General features: G+C 45.1%; 1 protein-coding gene across 1 annotated transcript in view; it reads right to left on the reverse strand.

The window, feature by feature from the left end:
- The window catches only part of rtn4r (reticulon 4 receptor), a 34,790-nt gene extending 11,689 nt beyond the window's left edge, over window positions 1–23,101 (reverse strand). The window contains exon 1 of the mRNA XM_062543971.1: window positions 22,755–23,101. Coding sequence (XP_062399955.1) covers window positions 22,755–22,776 — 22 coding nt within the window. The 5' untranslated portion in view covers window positions 22,777–23,101. The remainder of the gene's footprint in view (window positions 1–22,754) is intronic.
- Between the last annotated feature and the right edge of the window lie 1,657 nt (window positions 23,102–24,758).

Consider the following 24,758-nt stretch of genomic DNA (forward strand, 5'->3'; position numbering starts at 1 on the left):
CTCAGAGTGCCACTTTATATGTACACTCCAGCGTCATCTGTTCACTTTGGACTGTTTTACTTCGGATGGTAATCTCCCTGCACCTATTAGTCCCCACGAAAAGCGCTTTCTCTCTGGCTGGATTGGTAACCTCCCACGTCACTGATGGAGCAGAGTCAATCAGCTCCATCAAAATCCCTGTCTGGGCAGCCTCGCAGCTGCGAAAATGAGTGTAAAAAATGAATTGGAAGGATCAGATAAAACGATGACCTCTTTATGCAAAACAGCTCTGAGAGCCCAAAACTGAGCGGGTGAGTACGGGAGGGGAGAGATGTGGGGTGGTCAGGGGGGAGGGCGGATGGGGGGGGTAGAGAGAGAGAGAGAGAGAGAGAGAGAGAGAGAGAGAGAGAGAGAGAAGAGCTGTGGAAATATCCTCTTCTCACCATGTATATGGCAGCCAGAGAGACAAGCTTGAAGCCCCAAACTTGAAGGCAATCAGCGAGCTGCTGAATCCCTTCCAGAGAGGGATGTGGACGTGTGTGCCATCTGTTCGGCTTTTGATGTTTGCTGCTGTCAACGGCGTAAGCCAGCAATTACAAGGCAGAGCACAGGGCTGGACTATGTTGCGGGAACAAGACCATCACTCTCCTGCGATGGGTTTTTAAAAACGCCAACATCGCGGCTGGGGCCATCTTGGGTTTTTTTGGGGGAGAGGGAGTGGCAAGGGATTTGGGCATTCGGGGAACGGGGCTGAGTGTGTTATGGTGCATTTCTGTTCCCTTGTAAAAAGGTTCCACCATTGCCCAGGGGAGAGAGAGTTTTTGAGGTGGGACTGTTTTTCAATGCCATCCACCCCCCCCACCACACACACACACACACACACACACACTCCCCAAAAAGAGGAAAGGAGGAGGGAGTAAGAAAGCAGAAGCTGAGTGTCTTTAATAAGTGCACTTCAGACAATCTCCTGGGCTGCGCGCACATCTTGAGCGAAATAAAGAGAAAAAGCCTGTGCATTATTTACCACCTGCGTCTGCTCTGCGGCATCCACACCGACGAGCTCCCGACTGCAGAAAATGGATTTGCTGCAAAGGGGCGGCAGAGAGAGAGAGAGAGAGAGAGAGAGACGGCCCCGAGGCAGCGGGGGCCCTGTGCCCCCCATACGGTCTACTGTACCTCCTAAGCCTCTGTCTGCCTCGCTGATAATAAACTGCTTTACATTGAACCTCTCCCCGGATCAGCCACCACTCCTATTCTTCCTAAAGGTCATCAGCTGCCTGCATTCAGTAGGCCTGCGCTCACAGGCAACGATGCCCATCTGTTTTGCTTCCCCCCCCTCCTCCTCGTATCTTGCATGTGACAAGCGGGCGGAGAGAAAAAGACGTGAGGGTGACGAGTGGTGCCACAACAGATAGGGGGCGGTGACGGATGACGGGGGGGTGCGGGTAGGGGAATGTTCTGAGGCACATTGCGTCGTGGGGTGGCCATCTGATAAATGGAAGATACACCCGCGGAGTCGTGTCCATGACAACGGCGGGAGCCAAGCGACGTGGCTGGGATGAGTTCCCTATCAGTGGCCTCCCAGTGAAGGAGCCAGCTTCACGGGAGCGCAAAAGAGAAAGAGAGAGAGAGAGAGAGAGAGAGAGAGAGAGAGAGAGAGAGAGAGGGAGAGAGAGAGAGAGAGGGAGCTCCAGCAACATGATGCTGATAGGAGAGAAAGATAAAAGCGGTTGCCTGCCTCCCTCCTTCCCTCCCTCCCTCCTTCCCTCCCACCAGAGAGCCGGGATTCGGAGCCACTGTTTCTTTGCCCTCCAGCATTTTCACAGGGGCGCACAAAGTGCACAAAACCCCCCCGATATGCATTTAGCCATTTGTCACAACTAAAATGTGATTACAGTCCAAAACATCATGGGCCTCTTCAGGAGCACCAGTCAGTCTCCGACTCTTTTGTATCCCGTCTTGAGAGTGTGCCGAGTGAGTCTCCCCTCTCATCCTCCCAGCTCTGCTGTAATTTGCCCTCCCCATTGCTCTCCCATGAGTGTGTGCAATATGTGCGCAGTAATGACCCAAATGACATGGGACTTTTCCTGCTTTGTTGCCCGGCTAATGAGTCACATTTTGCCCAGGAGAGCAACAATCTGCCTGTTTTTTTTTTCTTCTTTCCGTCTTTAAAGGAAAAAAGAAAAAAAAGAAAACAGGCGGCATCCATCAGTTCTCCCTCCCCTTCTCCCGGGAACGGTGTGCGCGTGAGATCCTGTTTCCTATGAATTAAATGTCAGTTCCACTGGTGGGGTTGATGGCTATGTGAATGTGAACCCCACCATGTCCTCAGTAAGCCATTAGCTTTGCTCATTAACACCCATTAAACCGGTTTTTAGTCTTTACCAGAGCGGGACCAATGCTAGTCCTTTTAGCTTCAGGACTGTTATGATGTTATGGCTCCTTTTGCTGTGGTGGGGTTAAGCTGATAGTGAAGTATGATCACCCATGTCTATGTTTTAATGCATGGATTAAGGCCTAGCAGTACACCGCAAATCCCATCAATATCGCCTTATACTTTTGATCCTGATTCGCAACATATATTTTCCCATGGGGAACAAAATCTAATATTTCCAGTCAATTTCAGCAGAGATTAAAATAATTCAGCATTCTTGACAACAATTCCGTACGACCGTATGCCAGCAAAATAGCAAGGAACATGATACACAATCCGTCGCTTATGATCACGTCTCGCATGAGATCACACTGCAGCAGACGTCTCAGGAACTCGGTGGACATGAACTCGCCTCCCAAACAAAAGCACTGGGGCTGTGGCAAAGTCAACGGCCATCTTTGCCTTCCCCAGCACAGCAGCACACGACAAAAGCCATTCTGGTTACACTGCTGAGCCTGGACGTTTTCCCATTACGCGGTGAGTGTCATCATCAAGGACTGTCACGCTAATTGCCTACTGTGTCAAAGGAAACGCTAGCACAGTGCACTTTGTCGAACCTCCTCCGGCCTGTGTTTATTGACACGCTTACACGCTCAGACGGTGCCCTTTTTTTAATTAATTCCCAGTGACCTTCCCCACACAATTTAATGCTTCTAGAACACAGAAGGCCAAAGACTTAAGGAGCTTTAGTTTCCCATTCCAGGTACTGTTAGCTGGGTCATTCCCACTATTGTTTCTGCTTTGTTTTCGTGGTCGAGTCTCGGAGGATGTGAAATGAGATTTTTAACACTTTGTCCTCAACCTTGTAGGTTGTCAGGGCATCTTGACTCCCTGTGCTTTAAGAGCGTGAGCTCTTGCCACCGCTGGGGTCAACAGACAGGCATGTTCTGTCCTTTCACACCGGTGCCCCTTTCAGTAATAAGTCATGGATGTTTGATCCCTGGCAGGGAAATGGAACGACATATTGCAAAAGCAAAAAGGAGGAATACGGGAACAAAATAAAGGTTGTCGGCTACTGGAGGTGTCTAAGCAGCACGGCACCATTATAAGCTCATTACACGACCCAGAGCAATATCCTGCAAAGACGGGCTTCGCTCCATTCCAACGGGTGCTCAGCTGCACCGCCGGCTCCTTTTTTTAGCATACCGCGGAGCCATCTGCCTTAAGCATCTCGCTGGAGACGACAGGCAGGCGCACGGCAAGCCACTCCTGCTGTAGCTAGGGATCTGGGGGGGGGGGGGGGGGCACAGTGGCGCAGGTACAAGGGAGTTAAGCATGGGATAAAAAGAGACTGTCGCCCCACGAGGATTTGATCGGAGGCCTGAACTGACACAACCGGCAGAGGGGCTGATGCAAATCGAAGCAGTCACTGCCTTGTGATGCCAAGCGCCAGGCATCATCAGCAATGCATTTTTAATCCAGACGGAAAGATTACGCTCCAAATGACTTCCCTCAATCAGAATGCTATCCTACTGCCAAACATTATTTATACATTAAGATTAATGTGAGAAACTTTCAACCCTCCAGAGGGATCGAGAAAAGAGCAAAAGAGAGAGAAAGGAGAGGAGAGGGAGGGAGATAGAGAGTGAGTCAGAAGAAAAGGCCAAGTTTAGAGGTCTTCTTTACAGGGCTATGATGCATACTATAGAAAAAAGCACAAGCTTGCCCCCTAGTGTTCACCATGATCCCCCATGACTTGTAATCAAATATACATGACCTCCTTCTCTCACAGTAAAAGGGCCTAAATATAGCATTCTTTGTACATGCTAGGCATAATTATATGATTTTTCCCCCGCCTTGCACCTCCCCAAAGTCTTGGCTTTATTTCTAATTCAGCATGCTGCCACTGACAGCCTACACTATTTATCCCAGACTGGGGTAGTCAGCCGGATGGGTGCAGGACTCATGGCCCTCTCTCTCTCTCTCTCTCTCTCTCTCTCTCTCTCTCTCTCTCTCTCTCTCTCTCTCTCTCTCTCTCTCTCTCTCTCTCTCTCTCTCTCTCTCTCTCTCTCTCTCTCTCTCTCTCTCTCTCTCTCTCTCTCCTCGGTAACAGATTGGTCTTGGTGCCGCTGTGTCACTCGCGGAGTACACAACCACAGTGTGTAATCACACTTGCCGGTTTGGGGCTGGTGGTCTTTCCCGTGCAGAGCAGCAACACGTTTGTAACACTGTTCTGAGGTTTCTAAAAATAATGAAAAAATAAAAATAAAAAAAACACACAGCCACTCTCAATAACCAGATGCATCTGCAGTGTTGAATCATGCATCTGTGGTTCCTATTTCTTACAGGGGCAGAATGAGAGCAGGTTGAGAGGAGGCGGGTAGCGTTGCGTTGCGCTGGGTTAGAGTGGGGGAGGGGAGGGTAGGAAGGAGTCGCGGGGGGCCGGTGCAGGGGTGGGGGTGTGCGCATGGGAGGGGCAGTGTGGGGCGTGAAGAACGGCCAACGCTCATTAATGAGACCAGAGAAACCAGCAGGCATCCTCCCTCCCAGCCCTCGCCCGCCCGCCCGCCCGCCTGCCCGTCCGGCGCTCCACACCATTTGCATTCACTGGCACATCTCTGAGAGGCAGCGGCGCCCACTGGAGTGAATGAATGAGCCGCGGCTGCAGCTCACTCCCGCCATGCGCCGCATAGAGAGAGAGAGAGAGGGACGCACTCACAGAGCAGACGGCTCCTGCCATCTTATCCAAACATCTGCTTTCTGCTGTCTCTCTTCAGAGGAGAGGCGCTGTTGTGTACAGTAAACACAACAAATAAATAATAAACGAATTAAATAAATAAACGGTATACATTATATAATATACATAATGTATGCCCACACACAATGCTATGCCTATAAGACATTTGTTTCTAAATGAATCCACAAGCATGCCTGTTAAGGAGACTATTCAGTCTCCAACGGAGTCACTAAAGAAAGAAATAACATGCCTCTCAAAATATACCAAATGATGGTCCCTGGGAAAGAGCAGTGCCAGCCTCATAAGTCATCTTAAATACATAGGCAACACAGACACTTCCTGATATCCTGCTGAGTGATGAGTGGTTTCAATTTGACCGAGGAGGGGTTGACATCGGAGCCATCCGCTATGTGAGGGCATGTCCTCCAGACAGCATTTATCATCATCTTCACTGCGGCCCTAAAAAGATTTTTCTTCTCCCCACTGGCCATCAACTGCCACCGAGGGTGATGTGGAGGAGATATATGCCGTGCTCCGTATTTATTGAAGTGAGTCCACACGTCAGTCTCCGGCCACGGGTCAGTAATCTAGCAAGATTAGAAAAACAAGCCCTCCTCCTCTAGCTCGCTTCCTGGCATGGCTGTGCACTGTGTCGTTTGGTTAAGGACCCCTTCTTAAACCTGACAGCGCAAATCCCCTTTGCCGTTGGCCTGTTACACTGATGAGATTTATATTTGTCCAGCGGCTTTTGCCATCAGGACGAAGGCTATTGATGGCTGTGAACGCAAATCAATGGCGAGGCTCAATATTCAAATGAGCAGTCACATTTGTCCAGTGTTTTTTAGCTGCGGGGGTCAGATGTAATTTGGCTGGCATGCTCCTGACATTATTTAAACAGTTCCCCTCGCATTGCAGCAGCGTTCACAAGCCCAAAGCCTGACACCATTTTCCTGTAGTGTGAAGAAGTTGTGCTCACAGTTTGGTTTGCCACTGTGGCTGCAAGGAGTGAAAAGAATGAAGAAGAAGAAGAAAAAAAAAAAACACCACGGTGGAAAAATTCTCCTCAAATCTCCTCTATTTGATGTCATCCCCCAGAGATAGCTTTTTGGAAATTAGTTTCCAGCCCTGGCTTGCTTCACACGAAGGCAACGATTTTCCTTTCTTATGACGATCACCTGTAAGCATTGATCACAGTGACTGAGATAACAGCCTATCCCGTTTAATTTACAAACAAAGCCAATAGTGGTATTGACAGACAACATTGCAAAATAGAGAAGTGCATAGTTTAAACATTAGCCTAATTAAATCAAGCCAATGCTGAAGTGGCATTTGTTCGGGCAGTTAGCAGGAAACCACAGACCAACCTGAGACACGGCTAGGGCAGCGATAGGAAGAAGAGGACAGCGTTAACATGCAGCAAGCCTTTGAAAGCAGGCTGCCCTCCTGCCTCTGCCTTCCAGCCAATCTCCACCTGACGGAGGATAAATCTTGACAGAGCTTGAGAACTTTAAAGCACAAGAGAGAGCCGGCTTCAAAGTGTGGGACTGCCCCGAAGCCCGGACTACTGAGAGGTTAGACCAGAGGCAAAGACCCCCCCCCCCACACACACACACAGATACATACACACACACACACACACCTCAAAACGCTCCAAATATTACTGACATAGGATGCACTGGAGAGAGCTGATCTCTTTAAACTCGCTGCTAGCCACTCAGGCTGTCCTCTCATCCTTCACAGCCTTGGTGCATCTCGGGGTGTGGACAATCCCCATTCAGTTGCTCATAATAGCAACTCAACCTTCACTTCCCTTCCAAAAATATGACTGTCCTAAACCCTGTCTGCTCATTATGATTTAATAAAGTATGGCAAACAATGCTGACAAACCCCATGATACCCAAACCCATTATCTAAGCATTTCTGCTTTCCCTAGTGGAACAAATTGGTCTGCTTAAGTGCAATCCCGATACAGGTTGCTGTAAAAATGGAAGAAGCACCTTCGTAATATATTTCCTCGTCTGAAAGTGCAATTTAATACCCCTGTGTTTCTTCTTTGTCCCACTGGACTTTTATGGTCTACATTCACATCAGCAGCATTGATCTAACAGGAACAAATCATTCCCTGTCCCAGAAATGACCAGTTAATTAGGGCCTGACATGAAGGTCATGTCTGTCAACATACAGCCTCAGCTTAGTGTACAAACAGACAGTGGAGACAAACACAATGATTGGCTGCCCTTTTCAGATGAAGTGGGATAGCCCGTTCGCTATGGCGAGTGTTGACCTTATACCATCTTCTGCTCTGCTGTTGAGCAAACGGAGCACGACCACAAATCCCGCTAAGCCGTGCTTATATTCCATATTCCATCAGGCATGCTTTTCTGCTAAAGAGATTTGTTTGTTTTGTCAAGGTATGCTCGCATAAGCATGTATGACAAGGGATTTAACTTGGTACGACATACGGACCTCGTAAGACAAAGACCAACATTCAGCTAACCTGGTGAGAGCGAAAGAGAGAGAGAGAGAGAGAGAGATAGAGAGAGATATAGATAGATAGATAGATAGATATAGATATATAGATACATAGATAGATAGATATAGATAGATAGATACATACATACATAGATAGATAGATAGATACATAGATAGATAGATAGATAAGATAGATAGATAGATAGACAGATAAAGAAGACAAGTTAAAGAAGATCTGCTTGCAAACACTTCTGTTACAGACAGTTGCAGTTTCAACTATCCTCTCCACCACCCCTGCCGATTAGTGTCAGGTTAAAGCATCCCAACTTTGTAATGGGATAAGTCACCCTCTATTCCACCCCCAAAGATAAAGATTTTATCACATGTCCTCAAGCTTTGTTATTCTTGGAGGGTATGTGGTCAAATTGCCTCTCTGAAGATAAAAGGTTTCAGAGCTTGGTGCCAGTCCAGTCCCCTGCACTTCAGCTGAATAGCGGACGGGGGACTCGGCCCAACCTGGACAGATAAGATATACGTTGGCCCTCGACCCCTGCTTTCATCGTGCGGGGGAGAAAGTGACGGACTGATAAGGGAGCATCAGTCAGCGCAGCCTCCATCAGTGGTACCCACAATATAGATAGCAGCCAGGGAGGCTGCAGGGCAGCAGGTGATGGGCAGTTGCCAGGGCTCCTCAAGAGGTGTGGAGGAGGAATTAAAGGGATCTCATGCTGAGGGGGTTCAGGAGCTTTCCCTCACATCTCAACGGCCTCTTTGAACAAATGAAAGGCCTTCCACATTTTCTTTCCCTTTTTTCTGAAAGAACATTGCAAAGGAAAATGAATCTTTTCTTGGCCTTGACTACAAAGTCTTTTTCCAAGTAAAGGTTTATTATTATTATTATTACCATTATTATTATAAAAAGACATGTTTGGCCACGGCGCTAGAAACAATGACATGAAGAGCTGTTATTAACTATTAGGTATTAACTATTAAGGTAATACTGTGAATGTAGCCTACCCACAATTCCTTAAAAAGGACAATATAGCCCAATGCAAAAAAACAAAACAAAACAAAACAAAATTCTTTTTTTTTAAACGCACAGTATTATTTAATTACATCAATAATAGTTGTGGAAACCAAAAATGTCCTATCCATGCAAGGTCTTCACCTGTGGTGAAACCGCATTATGGCAAAAAGCAATTGCTTCACTTCTAGTCCTGAATTTGATCTAACAGTGAAGCACTACTGTTGAGCTAAAAGTTCACCCAAAGGCTGTTACCTTCACTTTCAACATCCTGACATGGTCAAATGTGCCTGGACGTTTCATTGTACTCAGCTCAATTTGTCAAGGCCTTCAAGAAAGTAGAGCCACTGGAACGGTCACATCAGTGAGCCAAGACATGGCTTCTCCTCTTCAACGACATAACAATGTGCCAGAGAGGTATAAAAAAAAAAAAACGCTTTATGCTCTACTGCATTTTGAATGTAACCAATAAAGCCTAATATTGAATGTGCTTATTGTGAAATAATATCGAGGCTGGGATGTGGTTGTGATTATTATTGCTACCGTATGGCTAGTAAACCATCAATTGATTAGCACATTTTTTTCCCCCCCAGAATACATCTTGTACTGATATTCACTAATGATAAAAACAGTAAAGCTTGTGGTAACTTGCTATATCACAAATCAACAGTGTAAAAAAAAGCATAGATATTGTTTCCCTGTCAGCATGCTGTTTATTAGTGAAATAAAGAACACTGGCTTAGCAGTAAAGATCAAGGAGAGTTATTTCACAATCTGATGTGACCAGAACTAATTTCTATCTTCAACACTATTACAATGAGAGGTTAAAAAGTTGTTGCATCGCAATTTTCCTCAAATGATACCATAACAGTCATATAACAACAACTACAATTCTGAAAGGATATGAGTGTAGGTTGGATGGTGTGGTGTCATTACATGTTTTTGATTATGTGTTGATGCTCTAATTAAACAGCACTCTAGCATTCAAGCTGTGCACTGTCAGTTGTAATTTTAGCTGTTATATAGCACATTAAACACTATAATTCCTATGCCAATCATTAATTTGAAGCTTATTTCAAAACTATATTTGCATATTTAAGCATTATAAACAGCCAATGATGTTCACCCCATCTGTGTTAGATGTGGTGCCTTTCCGCTCAGCTCCCACAGACAGTACAGTACATCTGGGTACAGTTCAGTAACACAACAAAAGCATAGCGTTGGAATGAGGTGAGATACATTCCTATGTGCATCTGTCAGACAAATAAATCATGGCAAGAAATTCATGTGCAAATGTTATTGCAATCAATATTCAGATCAATGATATTGTGGGATTACTACACAAGTGGGAAATCTCACCCACCGTATATATCATAATAAACTGGCAGATTGACATCTTGTGGAATTAGTTGAGATATACTGTATATGTCTGGGGATCCATAGGAGAGCTCCTCCCGTAGAGGAGAGGCCATCTCCTTGTAGAGACATGAGATAAAAGAGCGGACGAAGTGCAGGGGAGGCCATCAATATTCAGCGCACTCTTGCTTTTGACTTTCCTCTTCACAGCGTCTCTTTCAGGGCCTTCTCTTGTGCAACACGCGCCATCTCATCCTGCTGTCTTGCTGCTGTAGCTTCCCAGGGTCTATTTCATCCCATCTTTTGTTTGTGTTGGGGTGGTGGTGGTGGTGGTGGGGGGGGGTGGGGGGGGGGGGGGGCTGTGAGGTACTGAAACAAGGTGGAGGCGCTATGTGTGTGTGTGTGTGTGTGTGTGTGTGTGTGTGTCTGTGTGTGTGTCTGTGTGTGTCAGGGGATGATTGAGAACATTCAGTTGTTGTTTTTATGAGACAGTGCAAATCTGCTGTTTAGAATGTGAGATGGAGGATGACAATTACTTTAAAAAAATAAAAAAAAAACGGGTGGCCGAGACGGTTCTGTTTTTCCCCCCACAGAAATGGCACAGCTATAAAATATGGATGGCCACCGCCAACAAGAAGGCATTTGTGAGCAGCTGCAGCGAACTTGTGTTTCTCTGTGAGGGGGCGCGCGCTTTGCCAAAATAGACCGTCTCTATTTCCCAGGATGATGTGGGAGGCCGGGCACCAGTTTACAGAAGCTGTTTGTGTTTACATTTGATATGCGGTTTCTTAGCCCCTCCACAAAGCGCTCCCGTCGTCATGCCTCTCCATCCTATTTGCAGACCCCTCCGCCTCCTCCTCACACAAAAGCCAAGGCTCCCCCAGGCCGCAGGGCCCATTCGCCCCGATTAAACCCTGACCTAATGCTCACAGCTCTGTCTGGCTAGCCTCACAGCAGTCCTGAGTGCACGCCTTAACTATGCCTAAAAAGCTGTGGCCAACTCAATCACACGAGTTATCCAGAAATTAATGTTGATACATAGTCTAAAAGATGACATCGAATGAATGAACGGAGCATTTCACCTTGTTGTCTGATGTTAACACAGGAGGTATGCAGGTTCTGTATAAAGGTCTGTCACGAATGTGCTCAGATGCTATACAGATATGCAGATTTGAAGTCCATTTCCAAAACAAAATAATTAGGCTGGGGAATAAAATGGCCCATTTTAGCAGACATCTAGCTCCCCCTCATGGCACCCGCATGAATAGTTTACTGAGCTTCACGTTGATTGGTTGCCTTGCAGAAAAACATCGTTCACAACAGACTCCAGCTACTTCTTCCTGAATCTCCAACAACGTGACGTGACGTGCAGTATAGCGTTGGGCGGTAAATCAGAGGAATGATTCCCTCCACTTTTTAGTGGACATTTCAAAAGTACGAGATTCACATACAGTATGATGGAGGTTGTTCCCAGTCTATGGTAGCTTTGTGGCCGTGAGACAAACTCTCCTTATTCAACAAAGCCTAGGCCTAAGTAAAAAAGCATTTCCATTCTATATCACCTTTAACACGTACACCGTACCTAATCTTCCACTAGTTTTCTGTTCTTAACCTGTTTTCTGCCCCCGACCCCCCCACTATCTACTTCCTTCACTCCCTGATTTTCCCTCTTTGCGAGTCTGGTATTTTTAGACTGTTTTATTCACTCTGAATTTTAATTTTGCCTGGCATCCTTGAAATTACAGGGAGATAAAAGAGATCCAGAGCTATGTTAATATCTCTTTGAAGATGGAGTCAAATTGGCCATAGAATCCCTGGCTTTTTTCTTTTATTTTGCCTCCTGTGTTGAATACACTATGAGGCGAGAATGCCGCGTCAGCTCACCGTCGGGCAGAAGTGAGAACAGTCCACATCTCCATCTTGTTTTCCTCAGCAGGCTTGTATCTGAATTCCCATTACCACACATCAATCTAATCTCAAACACAGCTCGACCTACCCAATCCCACTAAATGGAGTTTTTCATAAGAGGCGGAGAGAGGTGCCACACCAACCCAATAACTACCAATGAAAAAAAAAAACTAAAAAACACCCACATATTTCGTTTTGCCTTACATTTCACTCTTTTCCCAGCATCCCTTGTATTTCTGATGGAGCAGAGACTCGAACACAGCACTGCAAAATAAGGTTATTGGACATCAACTCAAGACTCTGAGGCTAAATTGCAGTGTCCTTCCCTCCCAACTGCATCCTGTCTCTTTTGATCAGAAAACTGTTTCAAAGAGTTCTTCAGTTGAGGACATGGCACAGTAAACTGGGGTGTTTTCTCTCCTTTTCACCCGTTCCTTTGATGCACACAGGATTATATCTGCCCAAATGTGAGGCTTCTCATTAACAGGATGTGGGACAAATCACATCCCATGACTTCGTTATGCAATAAGCTATTGATGCTGCCACCAAATATCAATATTTTCACTAAATCTTAAACTGTACATTTTGTATTCTAAATGGACTCATTCGCCAATTTACTTCTGCCTCGCCAACTCACTTAATGCATAAACACACGCATAATCATTGAGGTGTGTCTAGAAACACTGAAATATGCATTTCAAAAAAGACATGTTTGTTATTTCTTGAGAGAGGCATATTTTTTCAACCATTTGAAGAAATAAAAAAAAGATTTTTAAGAGGCTCTCAGCTAAAAATCTATTAACTTTTTAAACTGTTTGAAATTCATTGTGAAATGCAGTGAATAAATACGAATAAATACTTCAGCCTTCTTCGTTTACACTGATGTCCTGACTGTAGATTAATCTTTTGCAGTGTAGCCTATTGAGTATTGCAGAATCACCAAATTGTGATACTATCGTTATCATGGGCAAAGTATCACGACAGTATCGATTCGTCAGTTCCCATCCTGTGATTCCCGCCTCTCCTCAATAACCGAAGAGGTGTGCCCTTCTGAATGTGATCGGTGAAACCACGAGCAAAATGTCCAATTACACAGTGTGAGTGTGAGGAGGCTTTTTTACCAATACATCTACCCTCTACAAGCAGCTTGAAAACAACGCTCCCGGTGTTTTAACTACCTGGTATTTTTGTACGATGAATATTCAACCGTCAGGCCCTTTGATCAGCAATGCTGACAACCAATTCTCCCCCACCTCTCGGCCCACTCTTCACACTCTCCACTGTAGTGTATTAATTTTGCAGTATCTGATTGCCTCTCAGATCGCCAAACCTGATTATTATGGTAATCTCCGCTGTCTGGGCCGATAAGGGATCAGACAGAGACATCCCAACCTGGAATGTGATCTGTATGTGATCTCCTGTTCTTTTGCATCTCTGGAACACTTCAAACTAACATGCAGCAATGCAGGGTTTGAAAACAGCCTCAACACTGTTTAATATCAAGCAACTCCATGAGAAAAAAAAAAAGCTTCCTCCATTTTGTCTCTTTACTTCACTTCCTGCTATATCTCTGATAGAGATGGAGTACAGCACAGTACAGAGGTTTCGCTGAACCTCCCTTCTCCCAGCGGAACAGTCTGTGGTGCTACAGCAGAAATAGAGTCGGCCCCTAAACTCCGACAGCCTGACACTATCAGTGCATGGCGCGGCACCTCAATCTGCCTCTCCCATCCGTCTGAAGAGCCGTTAAATGTACCGTGCCGCGGATTAAATAGTGAGTTAATTACTCTCCTCTTGACCTGCGAGTAAAACGAACCACAGAGTCTCAGCTATCTGCGTAAAGCGCATTAGCTCAAGGTTTCCGTAATAGCTTTAATTAGTCATAAACCGTGCCAATCCACTGTTAATTGACCACTGTTCTGATACAATGTAATCAGCGGAGCTTGTGAAATGTGCCAAGCACTCCATGCAAATGTGGATGAATAACATGTGGAAACAAAAGGTGTCAGATAAGAGAGGCAGAGCCTCCATGCCAATGGCAAAAGCAGGATGTTGTCAATGCATCATCTACAAAGGGCACTATAATAAGCACTGAGAACTGGGGGAGTTTTGATATTTCATATTTCAAGTCTCCCTTTCTTGAATTGGTAGCTTTGAATTCAGACTCTTTCCCTGATTGTAGCTGCGAGCAGCGTGATACTCTCGAGACCTGCGATTGCATGATGTTGCTGCATTGTTCCACCTTGTTAAATGTCTCTAATCACTCCATTAGGCAAGCTTGTGCTCACCCTGAGAGTCGAGGCCTGTCTGCCCTCTCTCTGTCTTTCCATCTCTCTGGCTGTCTTCAACTGACCCAGCTGAAGCTAAACCACCGCTTTACTTTTTAGTTCGCTCAAAGATGCATGAGCCGGCAGCAGGGCACTGACGGAGTCTTAAATGGAAAGCGGATGATGACTAAGAGCATCTCTCCCCCATGCCGTGGTGGGTGTTCCCTTTGCATATGTATTCCTCCTCCTCCTCCTCTCTCCCTCAGAAATTGCTTAAGACGCCGTGCCATCATGGCTTTGTTATTTACAGCGCCCTTTGAAAAATGTCTTCGGCATCTTATGCACTCTAAACCTATTTGTGAGTCAGAGAGTAGATGGGTGGGTGACAGTTGACTACATGTGAGCAAGTGTGTGTGTGTGTGTGTGCGTGTGTGTGTGTGTGGAAGAGAGGAATAAACACTGAGGTCCGAGAGGAAGACTTCCTGTGACTTTCCACTCTGTTTATCTCAGCTTATTCACGTAACGCCTTCTTCAAAGCGTGGTGCGATATCGCACAGCAGCTTGGTACGAAACCCGGCTTGCTCACACCTTCAGAGGAGGCGTACGGGGTGGCATAGCACACGACCTGCAAACCCGTCATAGAGCAAACAGAATCAAAGAGTCGTGGCCACTGGGAGCAACATCAAATTCCCCATCCACATAAGGAACAGAGGTCATTATCATCCAGGCTTTGAGGTCTACTTTGAAATGGCAGACTGCAAGATAACAAAAACAAGTGACATACTCTTATTATGTCTTAGTTTATAAGATGGAGATGGAGAGAGACACGTCTGAAGGTCAGCCACACATGATGCCATAGAATAAAAATTGTACTTTATAGATCTTTCTGTTAGCCATAAGATTGTTTTTAGTGCCAAGTTGTAGCCATTGAGAACATTACTTCTCAATTGTTTATCATCTCTAGCCTGGAATTTGGAAGGATAGGATGGAACACAAGCTATGAGTCTGGCTATGGACACTAGACGGTTCAACATAAGCAGTGGCCTGCTGGTCCAGGGCGACTAAAAGGCAACGTTGAGCAAAGTAAAGCAGGAGCTCATCATTACAATGTCATAAATGAACAGTTTTGTGCAAAAGTGACTCTTCTGAACTAGTGAATATACACAAGGGGCAAGCTCAAATCTCATGTACTAGCCAGTGGGGGCCAATGCTGGCCAGTACAAGGGGCCAGTGATGGAGTAAATGTTTCGCTGGACACTGGACAGTGGCTCAGACGAAACCTCTTAAATTGGTTCTGTCCACACAAAACGGTCCAGGCGGTTATGATCAGTGCAGCATAGAGTAAAGCATGCATCATTGTGAAGTAGGAGAGCGAGCCACCTTGCCTCATCTCAGTGTTTTCATAAGAGGGTCACATGCGCCTCTGTCATGGCCTGGTCAGATTACACAATTTCAGCCCGATTTTGGCCCGAATTTGTTGTGACCGACAAGTTTACAGCGCCGTACAGCCCGACAAAAAGACTGACTTGTCAGAAATTTGACGGGAGTCGTATGACGCGACCGATGCTTTCGGTGTATGTGGCCACTCTCCCGACCAAGACGCGGAGAGGTTTTCATGGTTCTGAAATCGTATAGTGTGACATGGTACTGTAGATCGTAAACGACAATCGTGAGCGACAAAAAAATCGTAGAGTCTGACCAGGCCATCAGGGTCACTTCTTCTGACGAGAACACCACACAAATGGCATCCTCTTTCGCACCACCCCTTGGTAGGCAGCATGGTCGCTGCCCGCCTGGTACAAGTGGGTTCAGCCGCGTTGGGAAAATCCATATTGTTGCATTAACGTCAGATCCACAGAGACGGATCCATATTCACCCCCCCTCTCCTCCCTCCACCCCACCCCGCTCATCTCTCCCACCCCTCTGTGCCGGGGAGATTACTGATATCATTATAATGGACGTTCTGGCAGGGTGGCGGCAGTCACATTTAATTTGGCATGTCCCGATATCTATACAAGATAATCAGGCCCCACGCCACAGGCCGCCCGCTCGCCGCTGATCGCAGCACGCACCTCGGGGACTCCAGGCAGTCGCGTCGCGGATGGAGAACGCTCTTGTCAGACGTGCATTGTGATAAGCAGCCGCCCAAAGGATTCCCTGCCTCCGCCTCACAATTGATTGGCCACTGAGATCCAGCGCCTGCGAATGTGACAATTATCCTGGGACAACTCTTCGACTTGCCAAAAGAAGTTTTTATAACGTAGTTAATATAGTTTTTTTTTTAATTATTTATTGTTCTTTGATGTGTGTATGACTGTGTGGGGTGGGGTGGGGTGGGGTGGGGTGTGTGTGTGTGTGTGTGTGTGTGTGTGTGTGTGTGTGTGTGTGCGTGCATGTGTGTGTGAGTGTGTGTGTGTGTGTGTATGTGTGTCTGTGTGTGCGTGTGTATGAGAGTGTCTGCATTCCAAGTGTAAAATGTATATTTTACCAATTTAGCTAAGGCTAGATTCAAGCCATTACACCCACTTGGAATGGTTTAGTGTGTCAGACTTCACACCCTAATTGTTTAAAGTGACTCTGCTATGCTTGATCCAATCACTCTGCTCTACGTCTTGAGAGACAGAGAGTGCGGGTTTGTTTGAGAGAAAGGCTACACAGCAATTGACTGAGAAATTACTGCACATGAAATTCTTACTTGGTTGCCTTTCTAGAAGTGCTAAATCCATTGCTCTGTGGAGTGAATCAATCGACTCGCTGTTTGATTTTTTTGTGGCTTCACCCGTTATTAGAATTGATGTTGTTGAGGGACCAAGAAACCAGCAATTCATGGCAATAAATCTGCATGAAGTTAGCAGTGTCATTTCTATGCTGCGCAAATCTCACGCTAGGTACAGGGAATAGGCTCCTGCTTGTTTGAATCCAGTCAACATATCAGAAGAAACAGTAATTGCTATAATTGTACAGCGGTGGATGTGCCTGCATGTTTGCCTTCATCACAACCCTGCAGCATACTGATTGCAACAGCACAACAGGGAGACAATACAATAAACTCAATGTTGACAAACATGTGTGACATGCCCCCTTATACTGAGCTAAGCCTGACATTTTTGTAGAAGAATGTTAGGTTAAGCTCCTGTTGGCCTAAAGGAAACTATCTCTGCCTGTGGTAAGGATCCATCTTTTGAATTTACAGCACGTCCATGGGTTTATTACTCTACAGTATGTGCTGCCTCTCTGAGATATCCTTGTGTAGGCTATTGCACAACAGTCCTCTGACAAAGCTACGCGGCACAGTAAACTGACTCAGCTACTATTTGTTTTTCTTGAATAATCTATTACAAATTTTAAGCAAGTCTTACACCAGATGGCTTTTGATCTCCCACAATTGGAGCAAAAGGATGGGAAATCACAGCAAGGAACAAAACAAATACCGCATTCTCACCAACGCAGCTGCATTTTGCAAACATTTGCAATGCTTTGTGACATCACCAGTTTTTTTTGTTTGCTCAGGTCTTCAGATGCTCTCCAGATAGAGCAGTTGTTTGATAACCGACCCCCAATAACCTCGGCTCACCTGACTCGGATGCAGTCAATTGGACTAAGTTGGCGTGGACTTTTCTGATTTTGTTTGCTTTTATTATTTATTTGACATTTGCTATTTGTTTATCTGTCTTGTATGTCTTGGTGTCACGGGTACGCTGGCTATTACGCCACTCCGTCCGGCATCTTGTGTCTTGTTATTTTGTGAATTTGTTTGTTGTGTTGTCATGGGTACGCTGGCGACTACGCCACTCCGTTTCGGCACTGTCTCTGTGTTCTGTAAAGCGCTTTGGGTTGCACTCAGTGCACGTTAAATGCGCTATATAAATCAAATTACTTTACCTTACCTTACCTTACCTCATACAGAACAAAAATAAGAACAGGAACACGTGTTTGTCTCAGCCTGATATACCAATGTTTGTTGAATTTGAGAGATTCAATCGACGATTATTGAACATTAACAGCTTGATTGTGGTTTGTTTCTCAATGGACTGGAAACCAAAACCCAGCAGCACACACAAGTTTCTGGCAGAAAATTCGACTGTGAAATCAACAGTGCGGGCGATAAAGAGAGAGAAGAACCCCTGACTTATGAGCATGACAAAGGCTCCAGTCATCCACCTAATTTAAGGGCGGCTTCTCCTCTGTCTAATTAACAATTTACTAGGCCATCAGTCAGCCTTTCCATTGTGCTATAATCAGCGCAGCAATTGCAGCCGTTCTTTTGCCCCCCTTCCCACGTGTGCTGCAGATTAAATGATAAAATTTTCATGGGAGACATGCATTGGAGCTGAATGGATGGATGGCAATGACAACTCTTGCTAGCGCGTGGATGACAGAGAACACAAGCTTTTTCCTCCCCTTGCTTTGAACATCAATTAGCTTTCATGAGGACAAAATGGATGTAAGTCTACAAGAATGAGAGAGGTGGGCTCTGGCTGTTAGGAGGGAGATTTATACGTGCTGTTTTTCTTTTTTTTTTTTTCAAGGGGGGAGTGAATGCGGTGACACTTGAGCTGCCCCATTAGTCGCGGGTAGTCACTCCCCTGGGATCACTCAGGCCACTGACCGTGTCGTGTCTATTAGGGAGTGGGAGCCTTCCTGTGCGCCCCCATCTCTCCCCCCACCGCTAGAGTGTGCTTGAGCCTTGTGCCATGGTGGGACACCGTGCCACCCGCACCACCAATCAGGACAGCTGTAAACACACACGCAGTTATGATCCTCTTCGCGCCGGCACTGTGCTCCTTTAAAGGATTACGATACGGTTTATGGCGGAATGGATTTTGGGCAGTATATAAATAAATCTCCTGATGTTGCATAACACAATTTCAGCCAAAGCTCCGGGGGATACGGCCTCTACCTTGAAGAAAAAAAAAAAAAGTTGGGCCGTCTTTATTTATTTTCTCATTCAGTTGAGCCGTCGCGCTGTTGGAAGACTTGCATTATGTTGACCTTGGCAAAAAATGTCCAACTGTCAAATGCTCTCTCGTAGAGAGGATTAAGCCACATTGGTGTGAATTCCATATTCTTCCTTTATCGTCTTAGATTTTAATTTCTTTCATAGAAGCCAATGCAATTTCAAACCATTAGCATTTTATATCCTCGTGGTCATAGACTTGTCTCTCTTTGGCTAGGCCATGAATAGAGGAGCCATGATCCAGAGAAAGCACTTGGCATGTTTCTTTCATTTCAACCACAAAGGATAAAGATTAATTTGGTGTACTTGCAGTGTGGGATATTCATACCCAACTGTTTTGTCATGAATGCCTGTCAGATCCATTTGTTTTGCGCCAGCATGAGAATGTGACATTCAGAGCCAATCATCCATCACAAAATGAAATGAGTCCTTGATGCTGACAAGGAAACCTCAAGTAGCCAATTGATGTTCCATTACACACTATTTTATTCTATTCTAATGGGCAAAACAACTCAATTTGGGCTCTTATTTTATGTTTAAGGTGTGTGGAATTGCATTGGAAATTACAGACTTCACTAACCATGCTTAGAAGATTGCCCAGAAATCAATAATGGCAAGTGTCTCTCAACTTATACTGCCAAGATTCGCATGGCTGTGGACATATGGATATGCCAGTGCCTACTTCCTGGTCATATTCTTATAGTCACAAAGTATTATACAATGTACCATCACAAATGCAAATAATTTATCATCCTTACAGCAACACAAAACAAGCAGGCACGCAAACTCCCTATAGGCCAGAATTGATATAATAATTTGGCAATCAATCAACGTTAATTGCATACAGATGCTTGCAACATCTTGACAAACATTCATTTTGTGTCTTCACAGTCTTCTCGCAGTGCTGATGTCTCATTGAACTATGAAAGTAACACCCCTACGAGATGGTACAGTATATTTGACAGTGGCACTAATCTCTCAATAAAGACAGAACTATGCCAACATCTAACATCCAGACAGCCATCGCAGACCACTTGGTAGGCTACAGACACACCAGAGCAGAGGTGCATTTAAATTCTGCTGACATTTGCAAATGTTTATGGTGGACATGCTTTTCTTATCCGTTAAATTCGATGTAACGGTAATTGCATCGTCAAGGCCATGTCCAGCTCCATTGTTGTTCTCAGAGAGCTACGTCCTCAGACTGTTTACGAGTGGTTGTCAACGTTCGCCAAAAAACAGAAACCTGTTTGCAAACTTTCGCCTATAGGTTTGTGAATTTGAATGCACCTCAGTTGTGCATATTTAGGTGTTTCCTTAAGTATTGCATACAGTACCTTGGTGAAAAATGATAACAGCAAGAGTGATAAGACATTACATTCCCCCTTTAACCCAGCTAACAATATCCAGTGCAGACCATCTGCTTTATGTGTGCACTGTTAGGAATTGAGCAAGGTGTCAGCTTAGACAGGTAAACACATGTTGTATGGGAGAAGGTGTTCACTGCAACACATTTCAGGAGGGTTTATCAAGCCCCTCGAGGGGAAAGGGCTCTGCCGCAGCAACACTGGCCTTCTGCCAATCAGGGCTCCAGCGGAGGCCTGACCTCTTATCAAAGAGCAGCCTCAATTAGAGTGTCCACTGAGAGTACATGCAGCACTACACCCACACACCACCCCAACACACTCCACCCTGCCCCACCGCACCTACACCCACACCCGCCTCGCGACTCTATTGATTCCTCTGGGAGACGTCATGGAACCGGTGGAGAACTCCTCCTCCCCACCTTTCATACACTCATCTGCTGACTCTTTGTCTAATCATCTTTTTGGCTGTAGTGGAAATATACTGCCTGTGTGCATGAGTGTGTGTGTGTGCGTGCATGCGTGTGTATGTGTGTATTTATAGAAGGCTGTGTTAGATTGGGACCCGTGACCATTTTTGTGAGACTGCAGACTCCCACCTGGCGCAAGTGAAAAACATCTCTCCCATCTGCTCCCCTCAGCCGGACAGATTGCGCTATTCACAACAGAATGCGAACCAAGCACTGACCTGTGTCGCCTGGGTGAGAATATTAGAAGGAAAAAAAAAAAGCCCCAATGGATTGTACGAGCACAGACGGCGTGCGTATGAGGATCTGCATGCTCTCACCTTTATGACGGGCTTAAATGAGCTCAGCTGCTTTTCAGTGAGTCGGCGGTCGGGGCGTTTCACCTTTACCAACGTCCTTCATTCTCACAGTGAAAAGGCTAGATATTATATTGTGACAAATAGCATTTGGGACTTTCTCTTACAGAAGGAGGGAGGAGGTCATTAATTTGAGGTGGCGCTGCATTTGTTTATGCCTCTCTCTTCTCTTCTCTTCCCTCCCTTCTCTCTCTTCTCTCTCTCTCTCTGTCTGTCTGTCTCTGTCTCTCTCTCTCTCTCTCTCTCTCTGACTCTTTTGTTAGCTCACCGATGGAAGCAGGCAAAGATAAACACTCATTCATTTCCGATTCCCTTTCAGAGCAGTGTGGAGGGAGCCCAAACTCACAGCTCATTGTGAATTTATGGAGGTCTATGATGCCTGATCCTATTAATCTGAGTTGTATGCCAACTAAAGATCCTCTGGGAAGAGTGACAGGAGGCACAAACCATTCATTTTATGTTATGAGCGGTGATTTGTGACCTTATGACATACACATCCAGTCTGGTCTGACAAAAATTATATAGACATACATTATGCTCCTGATGCAACCCATAAAGGATAATGTATTTACAACATCTATTTTTCACTAGCTGTGTGTATTGCACACACACACAGACACAGGACTCCGTGTGCAGTGCATTGTTGATGCATAATTAGAAGAGTCAGATTATACTGGGATATTATATAAGATACCCTTCTTAATGAAACAAGCCTTAGGTACTTTATAACGCTTACAGGGTTTGAGAGTGCAATGCGAGAGTTGTTGTGCTCTCGAGGCTGTTGTCCATGCTCAGTTGTCATAATTCCAGTCATATGGAACACACTAACCATACCATCAGAACTATAAATACCACTTAATCAACACTTCCATGTTACTAGCCCATCCCAGTCATCTCTTCACAAGCCTACATGGCACATAAAATGGCAACGCAGGCGACTTATTTCCTCCAAAATAGGAAAACAGAACTATTCCGAGTCATTACCGCCTACTTATATTAATTCGAATGCAAGATGTTGTCCGTCTGGGGACGATATTTTACAAATCTGCAATGACGTTTTCGTCTCGTTTATAACAACTAACGTGAATGATGCTGGTACTAAGAAGAAAAGAGGATACTAACACAACAAAAGTCATCGGACTTTCTCATGTCCAACTGGGCGAAACACGACGAACAAACAACGAATTAGCCCGTCTAAACGAAGAAATAACAACTCCAACCAATACAACCAATACTCAACACCAGACCAATAGAACTACATAGCCTGTAAACTTACAAAAACAAATGCGACATGAAAGGTTTACACGACAGCTACGTATACAGTTTCCTCACACATGTATTAGAGACTGGTTAGGTATTTCTAATAGATTAAAGGGGTGCGTTAGGTAGCCTAGACAAAGACTGTGCTATGACTATTTCGGGAGAGACAAACTCATCCTGATACATAAACAAATTATTAAATAAATGATGTGCTGTAGGCTAAATGTACTCACCTTCAACGAGAACTGTGGTCATGATTGATCAATTAATCCAGTAAATTAATAATTCCAACAAAAGGTCCCCGTTGAGGGAGACAGTGGGTTTTTTCTCTCCAGGTTCTTGCAAATAATTAATTGCAAAATCCCAAGGACGGTTGAACACAAAGCAAAACCAACCCTTGTATTTTAAAAACTTTACCCAAACGTGGTCTTCAGGGAGCGGGATGGAGAACTAAGTCTCCTCTTAAAGCCGCTTTCAGACATTGAGGGAAGTCTGGGAGAAAGAAACAAAACTGCAGGAAAATCCAAAGAGGAGGCAAGAGTCAGACAACGGGTACGTCCACCAGACAGGCGGCCGCAGAAATCACATCAACCCAAAAAAAGTAACGGAAAAAGAAACGTCCTATAGATGAAACGCAGACATTTGGAAAGGAATCCACCAAAACCGAGACATACTTCCAGCTTTCCCTGGTTTGGAACAAACGCAGCTGTATTCCGGTGTGCATGTACCCTGTGCTTGAGGAGAGTGAGTGGCTGGTTGCTGCGCACTGTACAGTAAGCTTTAGCATAGGCTAACAGAGGGAAAGGGCGGGAAGGTGCAGCGAGGGGCTCTCGTGCATAGAGAGAGCGAGGAGAGAGAGAAGGGAAAGATGAATGTTTTATGGGTCTGGAGCAGGGAGTGAGCGCCGATAAATGTTTGATGGAATTCTGGTGCTTTGGCGAATGGGAAATCTATTCGGTTAATGTTTGCAAACGCACGCTTGCCCATATAGAGAATATGTGTTAAAAACAAATGGGTAGACATGGGGGGACATGACGTCCGGTAAGTGCAAATAAACGAATGACTTTCAGTAGTATGTAACAGAAGTCCATCAGGTCATAAGTGTAGTCTACCAACGCTTGTGAACAATTATTTCAGAGCTTGTTCGGATGCGCTGGCCTTTCAAACAGACAACCTACCTAACCCACCAACCCACATAAAAAAATATTGTTTAAGACAACCATAGGCCTATCATACAATAAAGTGGACCCAAGGAAAGGTAAACAGCAGGGATACGTTTCCATCTGAAAACTACTGTGAAGCCTCAGCTTGGCAAATCGGCAGAAAATGTCTGCCATGCATTATTTTGACTTGGAAGCAGTTTACAATTAGGTTGCTTTATACATGATGTGATAAATAAAGGTATGAATAAAGGTAGCTGAAAACATGAGCAAATCACTATTTGAATGTCTTTGACCAAATGATCAAGTATCTGGGCAATTGAATCAGTACTACAAACCTATTACTAGTGACAAAACGCCCCCCAGTGGTACCAATGCGACAACAGGAGTCTCTAACATCTAGCGCGTGAAAAGGAAATGAAAATCTTTTAGCGTGGGCCTTTTCCATATGAATGCAATTAGCTCTGTATGCAGCCCCCGAACGACCCTCAAACAAGACGTTTTTAAACATGGTGCTTACGCAGAGACAGTAAAAAGGGGAACAGGCATACCAATTATGTATTCACTGACTATTCATAGACTCTAAGTTCATACTTCGAAGATTAATTGAAGAACAAAATTAAGACGGTGTATGCATGGCACTTATTTACACATTTAAATAACAGACCGTCCAGTAAAGTCTTTAGGGAAGTGGTCGCGCGAATGGGCAAATGCTCCGATAAATAACACAGTCAAATCAGCACCATGGACAGCGCTTCATCGGCCACTCAATATAACGTTGATGACTGCTCGACCAATTTCCCTTTCTACTTATCGTGCGTTATCAACACACATTATATAGCTCATGAGACCAAACGGTATCTTCACGATAACAGGTTTCACGGAGTATGAATGCGACTGTACCCCACCTTTTGATGTGTTACTGCACGTCCTTATGACTGGCTCAGGTATCTCCATATGGCGAAGCATGCTGGTAGATATAAATCTCTGTGTAATGAATATAATGAAAGACGTCAAGCTGTCAAGTTTCAAAGCCAGTGACTCTGGCTGGATAATCCTCTCACTAGGAAGCAAAGG

Source organism: Sardina pilchardus, chromosome 8 (assembly GCF_963854185.1).
Source record: "Sardina pilchardus chromosome 8, fSarPil1.1, whole genome shotgun sequence".
NCBI lineage: Eukaryota > Metazoa > Chordata > Actinopteri > Clupeiformes > Clupeidae > Sardina > Sardina pilchardus.